Source organism: Leuresthes tenuis, unplaced genomic scaffold (genome assembly GCF_036924035.1).
Source record: "Leuresthes tenuis unplaced genomic scaffold, fLeuTen1.0.hap1 SCAF_13, whole genome shotgun sequence".
NCBI classification, from domain to species: domain Eukaryota; kingdom Metazoa; phylum Chordata; class Actinopteri; order Atheriniformes; family Atherinopsidae; genus Leuresthes; species Leuresthes tenuis.
Genome location: NW_027325367.1, coordinates 33,697,615 through 33,713,780, shown reverse-complemented (window position 1 = coordinate 33,713,780; position 16,166 = coordinate 33,697,615). Strand labels below are relative to the sequence as shown.

General features: G+C 42.7%; 1 protein-coding gene across 2 annotated transcripts; it reads left to right on the top strand.

The window, feature by feature from the left end:
* The first annotated feature begins 2,778 nt into the window (after positions 1-2,778).
* LOC140267522 (probable ribonuclease ZC3H12D) lies at positions 2,779-14,192 on the top strand. 2 transcript variants are annotated; one of them, XM_072362830.1, is made up of 6 exons: positions 2,779-3,014; positions 4,149-4,561; positions 7,857-7,996; positions 9,838-10,072; positions 10,191-10,297; positions 12,844-14,192. In XM_072362830.1, the coding sequence occupies exons 2-6, from the start codon at positions 4,263-4,265 to the stop codon at positions 13,752-13,754; spliced, it is 1,692 nt and encodes a 563-aa protein (XP_072218931.1). In that variant the 5' UTR covers positions 2,779-3,014; positions 4,149-4,262; the 3' UTR covers positions 13,755-14,192. The 2 variants fall into 2 exon arrangements, with proteins under 2 accessions (XP_072218931.1, XP_072218932.1); XM_072362831.1 differs by lacking the exon at positions 2,779-3,014 and having other exon boundaries at positions 3,974-4,561.
* The last annotated feature ends 1,974 nt before the right edge of the window (positions 14,193-16,166 follow it).

Sequence of the window (16,166 nt, the reverse complement as noted above, 5' to 3'; positions counted from 1 at the left end):
CCCCCTACTTTCTCTTGGATCAATTCTTTGGAAATATGGTATTGCGTTCTATTTTTATGCTGGCGGTAGTCAGATTTATATGCAACTGAAGCAAGAAAATGGATATTCTGCAAATCCACTAAAAATCGAGTGCATTTCATAAATTAAGGCATGAAGTCAATGAATTTTCTGCACTTTAATGACGATAAGACTGAGGTTAAGTTGTCTGGGCCTACACATAGCTCCACAGTACCTGTTGACTTGGGCTTGTTACACCAGTTGCAACAAACCTCGGTGTAAGGCTGGACAGTAATCTCACATTTGACGCACAGGTTAGCTCAGTGGTCAAGTCCAGCTTTTATCAACTGAGACAACTTACTGAAGCTAAACCGTTTATTTCTTTGCATTAACTTTGAGATTTCAATCCAAGCTTTTATCACGACTCGTTTAGACTGCTACAATGCACTTCATTCTGGGCTAAGTCGAGCATCATTTGCTCGTCTGCAGCTGGTTCAGACTGCTGCTGCTCAGCTCCTAACTGGTAGAAAACAACCTGAGCACATTACTCTAGTTCTGGCTTCCAGTTAATTTTTGAGTTGATTTTAAAATTCTTCTTTTAGTTTTTAAATGTCTCCATGGCCTTGCCCCACAGTATCTGTCTGACCTGCTTCAGCAGTACGCTCCTTCACTTCTCTCAGGTCAGCAGATCAGTTACTGTTCGTCGTCCCTAAAACAAAGAGAAAACTTCGAGGGGACCGAGCCTTCTCAGTCACCACCCCGAAACTGTGGGATGACCTTTACCTTTGCACATCAGGCAGGCTGACTCACTTAATGTCTTTAAGTCCATTGGCTTTTAATTCAGTCTGAGGTGTTGTTTTACTGTGACTTTTTATTGTTTTTACTTTGTTTGATTTTATTTTTATGGTTTTCATGTTTCACTTGTATTTGATATATGTGTACAGCACTTTGGCCAACTGTGCTGTTTTTGAAGCGCTATACTAATAAAGTTGGATTGGATTAGAAGCCTCATGCTGTAAGGCAACCGTGGCAGATATTTACCACCAAGCCAACCTTTATTTCATCAAAACTTTATTAATTTTCGAAGCTGTTCTGCTGTTTTATCCTTCCATTCTGCTGGTTGTGCTGCTTAAATTCTCGTAATTGTCACAGCCCGGACTTCTGCACCTGTTTATGTTATGTCTTGTTTACACATTTCAGTTATTTCCGATGACTTTTATTCTGTACACTCACATCCTTTTGCCTTTCGGGTCACTTCTTCCCATGTGTCTCCACACCTGTCCTGTGCCTACCTGATTCCTATTGTGTCCACTTGCACCTCATTATGTCTATGTATTTAAGCCTCACTTACCCATCCCCTGGTGTCAGATCATCCCGGTGTTTCTGCTTTTCTGAACCTGCTGGAGTATGTTTAGCGTCACCCCCTCTGATCTATTCCGCTTAGCCTGCTGGTTTTCATCTGCCAGCGAGTTTCGCTGTGTTTTCTCTTCAGAACAAGCGTATCATGACCTGTTTTTTCGGGTCAGTGACTTTTGTTTCTTTTTGGAATCAATCACCTGCATTTGGGTCCAGATCTGCCTTCCAGTGTAACAATAAAGCAACTTTTGTGCATTTTTGTGTATGTGAAGCATTGCCAATAGCCCTAAAATTGCACAAGTTATTCTTCCTGTTAAAAAAAGGTATCGGTTGAATGGGATGACTCATAGCCAAGTCATTGTGAAACAGTAAGCCTGTTAGAGTAGAGCTTTTGTTGTGATAATTGTCATAATTGTGGTAACTAATTATTTATCTAATGAAGTGGATTTCATTGGATTATGATTACAATGAATTGAACTCCAACTGGCTTGAATTGGACTATATTATTTAAGTGCCTTAAGGTGACATTTATTGTAATTTGGTGCTATATAAATAAAACTGAATTGAATTATGAATATGATGCAGTTATCCATTCAGTTGTGAAACAGAAACTCTTTTTGGACTGATGCAACAGTGCTACACCTTTAAATATGACACATTGGATTTGGAACAGGGCTTTATTGTGCAGTGTATTGCTCATTTAATATAAACTATCAAGATGACGCTTGCATATCTTGGCACACAAGCAATTTTCAGAGCAATGAGAGGTTGACCAACCTTACAAAGTAAAACAACCAGCACCACTAAGGCTCACAAAATCATATCATATATTTTCTTTCTTTTTTTGCCCAAACTAGATAATGTGCACTGGATTATTGAACAGTCTGGTTGGGATTGGGTCTGAGATACAAGTTGATGGTTTAGAAGAGACTATTGCTGTTGTTAGCTCAGAGAGATCAACTGGGCAGAAGCTGTCTGAATACAAATCAGGTTAGAAAGATACTTCTAAAGCTGCTCTACTTGATGATACATCAGTGGCACCTTCTTACTGCCCCCATGTTGAAAGACTGCGTCTGGGTGGCAGCCAAAGTGTGGTCAGTCAGTGTCACAACTAAGACTTTCTACTTATCAGCCATTAAATCTGTCATTTTGGAGAACTCAGCAAAACTTACAACACTTTAAACTCTCTGAGTCTCACACTGTTGTATGAGAACAGTTGGAAACTCTCCGGTAAATTAAAATCAAATGCCTAAACATTTTTCTGATGCCTCGGTTTATCCTTTGCAGGGTTCCTGGAGCCACATAGATTGTGGCTGAATCTATTGCACCTCACCAGGAAGTGTTCACGAACATCACAAAGAAAAACAAGAAAAAGAAAGCAAGGGGAGGGAGGGTAGAATCCCAGCTACTAGGTCCAGGATCAGTAATGGGTCATTTTGAGGAAGTGGTTGACACAAATTTTCAGAGCGCTGTTTTCCTTGCTGGTTGGAGACTTTTCTTTTTTTCTCAGCAGCACTCCCTTCCTTTGAGTAATAAGAGCAGTTTGGCACGCACAGACCGGTTTTTTCATCAGAGTGACTGACTGAGAGCAGTTCACGCACACAGAAAGAGACACAGCCAGGAGATGGGACTCGTGCTGCGATCAGACACTTACTGAATGTGTAAGTTCAAAATAACACACAGTTTTAGTCATGTGACAGAGGCACCCGGCTTCTTTTTTGTGTGAATGTGAATTCTCTTCCTCTTGTCTTGTTAAAGCTTCAGACTGTAAGTGATAGGCTGTTATTGGGGGCAGGCTGTGGTCTGTGTTGAGCTCAACGTCAGAAAGAGCAAATATTGTCAGACAAGAAAAGCAAACAAGCAGAGTCAATGATAATCTCCAATGTCAGAACAGACAAGGAGTCTAAGAGACTATTTGAACTTCAAATGAGCAGCAAAGGATGTGGTTTGGTGCATGTTGTAGCAAAGCTGTACCGAGATGAAGACATGTCAGATTAAAAACACCTTCAACTTCAAACTTCAAACGTGCAGGCACCCTGTTTATTCATTTTCTCTGCCTAAGATACTAAGATAAGATACTGACTGACACTTACTACATATTCATTGCATTTAACAAGCAAACAAACCCTGACATCCTTGTTTTTTCCTCATTCTTCAAATATCACGGTGCCATGTAAAGCAGTACATTTTATCATGCCATCTTGCGAGTTGAAAGAGTTTTGTCTTAACGGCACATCTTGTACGGCAGAGTTATTGACAAGGTTTTGTGTTTTAAATGGTTTCTGTTGTATGCGGATCTTAAAAGTTTTGAACTTATAATATCTCTACTGTGGGAGGGACGATGGATGAGTCACTCAGCAGCTTTCATCAGTCTAATCTTTCGTTGAGCTTGAGGCTCAGGGGGTTCCCAGAGAGTTTAACAACACCATGTGGAGTGGGGCTGAGGTTCGAAACATTAATGCCCATTCACATCATTTCCATTCACTTGTGTTTTTATTGCTAATCTTAGTGACTGAAGGGGTGAAATCAGGCCAGGCATCACTGCCAACTCTTTGCTTCCTCTCTTGGTTTGACCGGGGCTTTCTTAACCAGGGTGACGTCAGCCGGTGTTTGCGCTGCGTTGACAGTCATGAGGCTGTGGTAACCAGAGCAGATTCTATCAGCGCACACCAGACCACAATCTTTTTTTTCTGGAAGCCCCTGTGAGACCGCAGCTGTGCTTCCTGTGTTTACACTGAGAGAGCTTCTCTGTCTCCATCCCCTTTTTGACACCTGTCAACTGTTCCAAAACACAGGTTGTCACTGTGGAGACGCTGATGAGCCAGAATAAGGAGGCTTGAAGTGCGACTGCCAAGTCAGATAGTCCTGAGAAGACCGAGGAGAGGACGCACTCTGACTCAGTGTCAGCCATGGACCAGCAGCAGCAGTGCACCAAAGTGGAGCGATTCCTTAAGTTAGGATACTCTCACAGCGACATTGTAAGGGTGCTGGAGAGCCTCCACGAAGATGCCCAGACTAATGACATACTGGAGGAGCTGATTAAAACCTGCCACACTCGCACCTACAGCAACAAGAGTGTTCCAAACAGCCCCAAGCTGGTGCCCAGAGGCTGCAGCCCCAGTCCCAGCAAAGCCAGAGTGGGACCCGACAGAGAGCCAGTTGCTGGCTTCAGACCTGTGGTAATAGATGGTAGCAACGTGGCCATGAGGTGAGCTCACTTAACTTCTCTGTCACAACACTTGTTTTATATCTCAGTGTTTGCATTTTTAAGCTAAGTGTAATGTAACATGAAGCACTCAACAAACAACAGTAACACCAAAGAACTGTCTGCAAAATGTACTGAAAGCTTATTACCCACAATTTGATTTGTCCTTATTGTGTCCCAATCTTTACGGGAGTAGTATGTCTAAGACTGTTAACAGCCTGCAGTCATGTTAGGGATGATTGTCCCATAGTTGACAGACAAATGTCGTGGACTAAACGGTGCAGGATATGCATACTGAATCTTGTTTAAGAATAATAAAGCAGAACAGTGCAGTACTTCCACTGTCCAGCCAGCATTTCATTTTGAGCCAAACTAAACAGTGAAACACAAAAACTTAAAAAGCTTCAAGCTTAAACTTAATTTGACAGTGAAGATTTCTCGCTTCACTTCCTGGAAAAAAAACATGGCTTGAAATAGCAGGATGCTATTGTTTCATACTCAGAATCCAAAGAAAGAAATGAAGAGAACAAACATAATCCTCTTCTGTGTTTTGCAATGATTTTAGTTTATAGATCATGTTTGTGCGTGTCAAACCTTGTCTCAGTTCATAGATGTGATCAGACCGCACTTCCTCTTTGCAGATGGTGGAAGTGAAAACATCATCTATGGCTATACTCCTCTCTTTCTTGTCTACTCATTTGAAGAGAGGCAGTGTAACACGTGGTTTTACATGTGCCTTAGATCTGAGCTGTTTGACCGTTGTTGGGTCTGTTTACCATGCGTACTTAAAAGAAAAGTCATACAAGGAATTCTTTTTTCAGCCTGAGACTTGGACTTTTCTCTTTATTTTTTCAACATACGTTGAAGCTGAGGTCTACTGGAAGCAAGGGAAAGGGAAAGAAAAGTGTGGGAGCTGCAGGTGAGAACAAATTATGCTCAAGCATGTTTCAGAGCTCAAACATGATTATGATAATGCTAGTAACAGAAACACCCCGCAGACGTTGAATTATCTTTTGTCTCGTGTGACTCGTTATATGTGGAACTCTACAGTGAGAACTGCAGCATCATATGATCACATGGTTAACACACAAGGAAGTTCTGAGTCAAAAGTAGCTCAAACAGATTACACTGTGAGTGGGTGGAGGAAATGGTTTGAATTTAAAATGCAAAACAAAAGAGAGATGTTTTCACAACTCATATTCCTGTAAGGACATGACGTGAAAGAGGAAGAAAGATCAAGTATTTACTGTCACACCTTTTTCCAGACAAGGCAGCATGACTGCCCCAGCTCAGGCTTGTTTTACAGACTCATCCTGATCTGAATGGCACGTTTTCATCTTCCCTTTTCCTCCTGACCTCTCACTTTGAAGGTCTGTAACTCTTTCTTCCTGATCAATTTATAAAGGTTTTTTCACAGAGGCCCTCATAAATACAGTATCTCACTTGCATGAAATCAGATGGCTAATGACAGACATGCCTTTTCAATCTCAAGGCCTCTATAGTGATACTTAAACATGATTTGACTAAATTATTTATTTCTGGAGCCAGAGATGTTTTGGAGCCAGTGGCAGGTGGTCACCGGTGACACTGTGCTTCAGACATTTCTTCATCGGATTCATGTGTCCACCTGTGTCCACCTGTGTAATGTGATATAATGTTAGTCCTTTAGCTTTTCCTTTCTAATTTAGGTCTATTCTAATGCAAATACAATTAGTTTAAGCATATTTCTATTGTGGCCCATCTCATACTGGGGCCAAAACACTGCCTCCGATGCATTTATCAGTGTGTGTGACAGAGAGAATGAGGCTGTATCGATGTGAACATAGCTTGAAGTGTATCAGTGTTATATGAATGCAGGTCACTTTTTTCCCATATGATTGCTTAGCTAATGAAGTCCATTAAAAATCACAAATAAACCGGCTGCTAATGTGGAACTGTCTGACTGGATCTGAGCAAGAGTTACAGGCCCTGCAGTGTAAGTTTAAACCATCAATGAAACATCACTTAGGGACCTTGATTATCCATCAGCGAAGTTATGCAAGATGAAGTTATTCATAACTAGCTAGCTTTGTCGTTATATACAAAGCCTCTCGCACCACTTCCTGCTCATGAAAAGAGGGGGAACTCCTACAGGTGTGTGCACACACACATTTATGACTTTCTCCTGCAGGCAAAACAATCCAGTTTACTTCTTCAGAAGCTCTTGAGTATGTTCTGGTCATACAGGTTTTACGGCAGGTTTGGATGAAGGAGATGTTCTGTGTTTTTGTAAATGTTTCAGTTTTTCCACTGCCATTTATTCTAGCATTTAAATCCTAGACATAAGTTGAAATGGCATATTGACCAGTAAATCCAGTTAGATAGACATATAAAAGCTTTATTCTGTTTTGAAGAATCAAAGCACAAAATGTTACGCTCACTTTGAGCCTTGGACAATTTCAGATTGTAGGATCACAGGAATACTCAAACCCCTCCACGACATTAAGATGGGGATTCTATGTAGAGGAGAGTAAGGTGCTGGGGTGGTCCATGGACATTGTGTGGCTGCTTTGGCCAATATGTCTCTTCAATGGAGGTCTGGGACAAAGCCTGTGGATTGTCACACGAGGAAGATGGTTTCCATTTTTAAGAAGGGGGATTGGAGAGTGTGTTCCAACTATATTCCAACCACTACTCAGCCTTCCTAGGAAGGTTTTCTCCAGGGTGTTGAGGAGAAGGCTCTGACCAATTGTCAACAGGTGGTTCGGGCATCTGTCCAACGGGCAGGAGGACCATAGGTAGACCCATAAAACACTGGAGGGATTCCATATCCCATCCAGCCCGGGTAACCTTGGAATCCCCTGACAGGAGCCAGAGAGTGTAGCTGGGCAGAGGGATGTTTGGGTTTCCCTCCTGGACCCATTGCCTCCACAGCACGAGCTCTGATAAGTGGAAGATAACGGCTGGATGGATAACAACTGCCAGATACAGTTCATTTATTTTTCTCAGTCCAAGAAGGTGCTGACTTTCTGAACGAGAACTATTTCCACAGTTTCAAAAAGCATCTTTGATTACAATGCATTAAAAGGAAATAAATGAACCCTCAGATTTGTCACTTTTAACAGTTATAAGTGAGTCATGTGAGAAGTCTCAGTTCTGTGTCAGATGACTCATTCATGTGCTTTTACATTAGCGTTTTTGAGAACTTGCAACACCATCAATTTCCTGAAAATGGAAAAAGAGCTGTGTCTGCAAAATATGAATGGAAATGCAAAAGATGAGTTTTTTGTTGTCGTCTCTGACATTTGTGTCTTTGCAGCCATGGTGACAAGAAGGTGTTTTCATGCCAGGGCCTCCAGTTGGCAGTGAACTGGTTCTGGGACAAAGGTCTGCGCGACATCACAGTGTTTGTTCCCCTGTGGAGGAAAGAGCTGCCACGGCCCGACGCCCCCATCACAGGTGAGGTCACCTGACTGTGCTGCAGATCCTCATTCTGACCAGGTGGGAAGCCAGACAAAGGGAGAGGCCACCTGTAACCTTAGAATTTCCGTTTGTCATTTTTCTTTGCTCAAAGTAAAGGAGGGTCTCTGGTGTCTTTGACACTTCAGCATTGCTGCCGCTGCTGATGACGAGAGTTGAATGCTTATTTGAATTCACTGACACTGAAATATCAGTGGTTTAATTCTCAGGTAACATACTGGATCCCAGAATCCTGCTGATGTGTTGTGTGTGCGAGAATGTAACAGAAAGTCTAGAATTAAATGAGCTGTGAGAGGGTGTGTATAAAAGGGGCTTTAATTGTGAAGTGCTTCGAGAGGACTTGTGTTGTCTTATTTAAATACAATTAATTTCTATTTCAAAGCTGCCTTTGTTCATCTAATTTAAACTAATTTAGTTTACTCGGGCATGTACCTGAAGGCTGGAAGTGAATTCCCATCCCTTGTTATATTCATCCTGTTTGGCAGCTGCAGCCAGCTTAGACTGATGGTGGCTTCTTTGGCATCAACGTAATTCCAGGGGTTAATAGAGACTCCATAAACACTGAGTATAACTGACTGAAATCCAGTATCAGAATCAGCTTTATTTCCCTAAGTATGTAGACACATGCAAGGAATTCTTTGCCCTCAGTTGTTGTCTCTCACATGCTCGTCATAAATAATGTTAAAACAATTATTTTATATCTACATAAAAAACTGTCTGAGTGACAATTGTAAAATCAACTATTCCAGTGGGTTTTTTTAACCGTTCAATACTGCTGTGGGGGTATGTTAGATCCATCCATTTTCTATACCTGCTTAATCCGTCGGTCGGGTCACGGGGGGCTGGAGCCTCTCCCAGCGGTCAGCAGGTGGAAGGTGGGGTGCACCCTGGACAGGTCCCCAGTTCATGTTCATGTCATGACTGCTAAAATGAGCTTTTAGAGCGTACTCATCAGCTCCTGTTGTAGAGTTTACTGTCAAAGCAAGTCGTTTTTCACAGTGGGATCAACTGGACTACAATGTGCAGGTCACCTGCTTCAGAAGATAAAACAACAGAACAGCTGCAGTAGATTTTCTGGCTCCCTAATCAGAATGCTTACATGACAAGTCAAACTGTCTGCTGTGGAAAGGCATCACATAGACACAATGACATCATTTATCAAAGCAGCACCAGAAATGATTTTTTACACTGTTATTATATGATTATGTCCCTGTGCTGCTTCCTCAACAAATTCCTATATTAACCATTGAACCCATTTGTGAACAGGGAATGATCTCATTCCTGGAACATTTGTGTTGTGTTTCTGTTTCTCAGTTATTAACTTCAGACACAAAAGCAAGAAAACTTTCACGTGGGATTTTCTACCATTCTGAATTGTTTAAATTTGGTAGTGTAGGCATGGTTCATGGCCACAAAGTGCAGCAAAACCTGCTTTTCTCTGTGCAGGTGCAACAGCACATGCATTTTCTGGTTGATGGAACCTTTCATGACTCGTCTTTAAAAACAAGAAAATGCTAAAATGATTGTGCAGCTTAAGCAAGACATTGTAACGCAGCAACAAAATTAGCATTGCATTCTATGATGAGTGATAGAGACCATATTGTGTTTTCTACCCTGAACTGGTTTAAAAGCTCTGACTCTGAAATCTGTGGTGCACCCAGGAAGTTTCCCTGGGCTTAACACACTTGAATCAAGTAAGCAATGACTCAATCAGGTTGAGCTAAGTGCAACAAATTTTCCAACTTACCATCACAGAGATAACAAGAATCAGCTAAAAATGAAGCATTATACTAAACACTAAACTCTCATCTGTCCCGTAGATCAACATTTTCTCCATGAACTGGAGAGAAGGAAGATCCTGGTGTACACCCCGTCCCGCTGTGTGAATGGTAAGAGGGTGGTGTGTTACGATGACCGGTACATCATCAAGCTGGCGTTCGACTCAGACGGTATTATCGTGTCCAACGACAACTACCGTGACCTGCAGACAGAGAACCCGCAGTGGAAGAAGTTCATAGAGGAGAGGCTCCTGATGTACACTTTTGCCAATAACAAGTAAGTGTTCTTGTGTGCAGAGACCTGAACAGATTCTGAAGGGAAATGAATAATCAGCTGGGTCATGTGTACTCAGCTCATATCACCTTGGCTTAACCATATCTTTGTGCTGGCACAGGTTCATGCCTCCAGATGATCCTCTTGGTAGAAATGGTCCCACTATTGATGATTTTCTCCGGAAGAAGCCATGGCTCCCAGACAATAAGCTGCAGCACTGTCCATACGGTTGGTTCATATTTTTGTTTTTTCACTTCCTTCGGAGTAATTCAAATGACAATAAGAAGCAGTATGAAGATACTAAAACAACTTCATCTAAATAGAAGTTTGTTTAAAAACTGCAGAGTGGAACATTTCTGAGAAAGTTCAATCACCAGGGGTGCATACTTCACACTTATAACCAAGGGCCTAACCATGGTTTAGACATTGGGGGGGTCCAAGAAAAACAAAATTGTTGAGTGCATTATCTACAATTCTTTATTTATATATGAAAAATTGGACATTTAGAACATAGTTTAGAGGACTACATTGACCATGTAAGTTCACCTCTAAAGGAATAGTGTAATTTCTCCGAGACAGTGACTGCCCCCCCACTTTGTTTTGGTTAGTTGCTCACTGTTTACTGACCTTAAACACACCTACCAATTACAATTATGCTCTTCCAGTAGTACTGTAGCAAATAGGACAGCTTCCAATGGAAAACGACCAAATACCCAAAGCCTGTTTATGGAAATATTTTAATAAGGACAACTAATGATGTAACAAATTACAGACTTTTCCTTTAACAAAAAATGTGCTGAGGACTTTTAAGTTCAGCTTCATTTCTTTTGTCTCAAAATGTGCTTTAACAATGAAAAGTCTAATAGTCTAATGTTATTTTTGTTTTAAGTTGTTTTATTTTGAAAGGGGGCGGAAGTTTATTTTGTTGATTCTGTGTTGGATTTCCTGTTCTGGTACAATCTGCTCTGTTGAGCTGCGGCTCCGTCAAAAGTAGAAGTCCAACGTAAAGATAAGGAGAGCCGCTGCTGAGACGGCGGCGCGCCCGGCGGCGCGCCCGGCGGGTCACTCTCATTGACCGCGGCGCAGCCGTTACGTTCCCATGGTAACACACGGAAATACATTGAAAATAAATAAGACATATGCACATGCATTTTACATATTTTCTTCTGTATATTGGGGGGGACACGACCCCCCCCCCAAAGAATGCGTGGTTACGCCATAGCTTATAACACATTTTCCCACATAGACACTTGTGTAAATCACTCATCCAAACCAATAAAAGGAATAGCAGTAAAAACAATGTCCATGTGAAGGACCAGCAGTTTCAGAGTCTCTTTAAATGACCTTTAAACCTGTGGATCCAGACAAAGATACAAACAGCTCTTTGAACATGAAACCTATGGCTCCTGTAGGATCATACAGCCCTGCTGGCAGCGCTGTGAGCCTGTTCTATGGCCGCACATTTTCACTAAATCCAAATAATCTCACAATGATCGTCTTTGGATGCTGATGTTAGGGGTGGTCACAATCTCAGTTTAATTAGTTAGCATACTAATATTTATTCTTTGGCACTAAAGTTCAAATTGGACAAAATCTTTTTTAATCTGCAGTTGGCAAAAAATGACAGTCCAAGCATTTTTTACTGAGGACCAGTAATGTATCAAAGAGAAATGTCGCGATAAACAGAAATGTCAGCCAAAAGGTTAAGCAAAAATAAATCGGATTAATTCAATTCAATTCAGTTTTATTTATATAGCGCCAAATTACAACAATTGTCATCTCAAGGCACTTAAAGATTGAATTGCTGATCCATCTAAGAGTTGGTGAGATATAGACTGGGTCACTGTGGTGAACTGATCTCAAACCAACAACATGGAAGTCTTAGTTCATAAAAACCATGAAACCTCATTGTAATCTTTAGACTATCAAAACCAAAGAGTAACTCAATAGTGTAGAACTGTCTGTGCTTTCTCATTGTCGGACAATCTGTCTGAAAAGGGGTGGACAGAAACCACTTGATCACAGAGATTCTCCAACTGGTTTCTAAAGCATTACATGAGAACAAAATGTTTTCTCAGCCCACAGAGAAAGTGTAAATGCCAAATGATCTCCTGTATTACTTTGTTATTTCAATACAGCGTAATCCCTTTTCTCTTTAGAATGTGTCAAACTTCTGTTTTCATTCAGCAAGGACTCCCAGCTGGAGAATTACAATTACACAGTAGGCAGCTCATCTATCAGAAGGAGAAAGATTCATTTCTCTGCCTGCCTGTGCTTCTGTCTGACACTGCTACTCAAATACATGATTGTGGATCAGGCTGGAACATGTCACTTTCAGTTTCCAAGGGGCGTTATCAATTCACACAATCCAGAGTATCTCTGGATCCTGCTGAACAAACTTACAACTACTCATAGCAATGATATGTTCTGTAAAAGTGAGCAATGAGCCTGACTCACGCTCCACTGTTTCTGCTCGTAGTTTCATTAGGTAAAGATTTAATTAGATTCTTCTAAGTGATGCTACTGGCCCTACTGCCAAAAATCTGTCAGAATGGGTGGGAACCAGGTACGGAGCAGATAAAACACAAGTTAAAACACAAGAGCTGGGGCCACACAGCAAACCCAGAAGCTCCACAGAGCTCTGCAGTAAGTGTAAACTGTGTCTGGATATAACAGCTTTTATTTGAGACAGGAGTTTAGGGTTTACCACACACTTAAACATGCACACATCCTGCGTTATTAAAATGTTGTATCACTGCATTTGCCTCTTTCAGGTAAGAAATGTACTTATGGAGTAAAGTGCAAGTTCTACCATCCAGAGAGGGCCAACCAATCCCCGTTGTCTGTGGCTGATGAACTGAGGGCTCTGGGAGACAGGGCCAAGAACTTATCATCCGCCGCATATCAGCCCGAGCACTTATTCACATCATCTACCCCCCCCCCTCCGAGCACAGATGACCTGTCTCACCAAACCTCACCAAGTGACGCATCCTTCTGTCAGGGGGACACTGGCAGCCTCAGAGGCCAGTCAAACAGAAGTCTCCACTGCTGCCCAAGTCCTGATGGAGACGAAGCCTTCAGCTCCATGGAGAGCTCTTTGTCCAAGCTCAACATCCAAGACATGACATACAGCATGGAGTCCCCTCTGCACAGCTACAGCAGTGGAGTGGGCAGCTACAGTCTGAGCCATGGCGACTTCTTCTCTGGTTCATATAGCGGGAACAACCAGAGGCTCTCCCTGAGCGGACAAGGTTACAACCCTCATCAGAATGGTTCAGTGTCCTGTGAGTGTCCCATGTGCAGCCACTGCAGGTGTGGTGTCCAGCACATCAGGATGTCCACCAACCATCAGCAAATGTGGAGCTCCTGTCCAGGTTTGCCTCCATTTAACGAGGAGCACCCTGCTCATTTTTCAGAGAAGCGGTATTTCAGACAGCCTTCACACAGACAGACCCACAGCTTGCCCAGGGACCCATGGATGCAGGGCACCCCCTCCAATACCAAGCTGCGCGGCCAGGCCGAGAGCCTGCCCAGCGAGCAGAGGAAGGACCTGAGGAGCCAGCTGAGCACTCTGTTTCCTCTGAGCATGGTGGAGCAAGTCATGAATGCTCACCCACACGTCTCCAACATGTCTGAACTGATTTCTCTCATCCAGCGCTACCGGAGCAGCCACATCTGCTTTTAGACTGCAGAAACCTTTTTGGTCTATGCAAACTGAGTTCACATCCCAGAAGTAACGGGAAAACTGAAAGAAAGTGAACATTTGTCAAAAGGACTGAATGTGTATTACAAATCAGACTGTGGCATAAACCAGTCGCCTTTGCTTGAACTCATTCCAGACTCCATTTTAAGCATTAAATTGACTCGATCTGATGGAGTCCACAGTATGTCACAATCTGATGCTATTTCTTTATCCAAGTGTGAAAGTGCAGTGCACTTCACTCCATTCAGCTACTTATTGTGGCACTGATCTTAATAAAGCAACATGTGTTGTTTTTCCATGTTGCCTCAAAGTGAGGAACACTATATTCTCTACTTTTGTGAAGAATTTTACTGATACAGTTTTAATATCAGTTCGGAGCCTTGTGTTTTTGTGCACCTGTGAATAAAAGCACTTAAACAACTCAGTTTAACTCTGTGCTGTGCCTACAGAGGGTATATACTTTTCACTGTTCAAGCTAGGTCAGGGGTCGGCAACCTTTTAACACTCAAAGCGCCATTTGGACCCGGATTCCACGGAAAAGAAAACATTGGGAGGCGCAAATACTTTCTGACATCTAAAATGAAGATATTGTTTTTTACCTTTACACTTTGTATAAACAACTATAATGTGTTTCTTATGAAACCCATGAAGTGCTACAGAGAAAATTAAATTATATTCATGTAATGAACACATTTTGGGGGGGGGGCATCTAAAATGATCTCATCCCGGGCCCAGGCAAGACTGTCAGCTGGCCTGCTCTCGACTGTACCTATAGATTTAGAGAGAAACTGGGTTTTCTAAAGTTTTTACTTCACATCTAGCAAATAAATTGAAAAGTTTTGAAAACTGAATAATACTTGAAAGGATAAATCAAAGAAAGAGGGGGAGTAAAGGGAGAGAAAAGGAGAGAGTTTGAAAAGATAGACACCAACAGCCAAAAAACAAATAACCAACTGCTTTAAGACCCCAGGTAGAGCCCCCAAAGCCATGGAGCGAAGGAGCCAGGGAACCAGGGGCGACGGGCAAGGGCTCCGCTGGGCAAGGGCTCCGCTGGGCAAGGGCTCCGCTGGGCAAGGGCTCCGCTGGGCAAGGGCTCCGCTGGGCAAGGGCTCCGCTGGGCAGACACGAGCACAGGACCATGAGCCCCATGTGCCTGAGGACCACACCTCTACCCGGCAGAGAGGACAGGGCCACCTCAGACAGTTGCCCCCAGCGAGCCAGCACCCGACCCGGCATCCAAGGCAAAGTTGCCCCTGGAACCCAGATGCACCTGCCAGCGAGGGTAGTAGGGAGGAGTGGGAGGGAATAAAGAGGAGGAAGCGAGCTGTTAAAAAATTGACAGGCAGGAAACTGTACTACACTGAGGGCCCACCAGGTACTACGCAGCACGCCCACCTCCCCAAAGCCCTAAGTGTATGTGTGCGTGAGGTGTCAGTGTGTCTTAGGTGCAAATAAAACTGAGGAGCAGGCGGCCGCAGAGTTTGGTAGACCCCACACCCACGCATGTACGCGCCCCCCAAAATCCTATGTGAATGGATGTGTTATATGTAAGAGAAGTAAGAAGAGAGGGGGTGTGAGGATGTAAGGAGAAAAAAAGGGCCAAGAGTAATGAAACTCCCACAAAAGCCAGCTCCCTGGTTGGCTACAATAGGCACCCCCGTGCCCTGTGATCCACCACCGGGCAGGACTCTGGGTTCGCCAAGCCTGAGCCCTGAGCTATACTGAAACCTCCAAGAAAGCATCCCTCCTCCCTAGGAACTGCATTAGGCTGGTTTAAGTCATATTTATCTGATAGATTCCAGTTTGTTCTTGTAAATTAATAATCTTCTTCACACATTGGCGTAAGTCATGGAGTTCCTCAGGGTTCTGTGCTTGGACCGATTCTTTTTACTTTATACATGCTTCCATTAGGTAACATTATCAGACAGCATGGCATAAAGTTCCATTGTTATGCTGATGATACTCAGCTGTACTTATCTATGAAACCAGATGAAACCTACAGGTTGGTCAGACTACAAGCCTGTCTTAAAGACATAAAGACCTGGATGACTCAGAACTGTCTGCTTTTAAATTCAGACAAAACTGAAGTTGTTCTCTTTGGACCTGAGCGCTTCAGGGAGAAATTGTCTAGTTATATAGTTACTCTAGATGGTATTTCCTTGGCTTCTAGTTCTACAGTGAGGAACCTTGGAGTTATTTTTGACCAGAATTTATCATTTGACGCACATATAAAACTGGTTTCTAGGACTGCCTTCTTTCACCTTCGTAATATTGCTAAAATCAGGAACATCCTGTCTCAGGGTGATGCAGAGAAACTAGTTCATGCATTTGTTACTTCAAGATTGAACTACTGTAATTCCTTATTATTGGGCTGTCCCACATATTCTCTGAAAA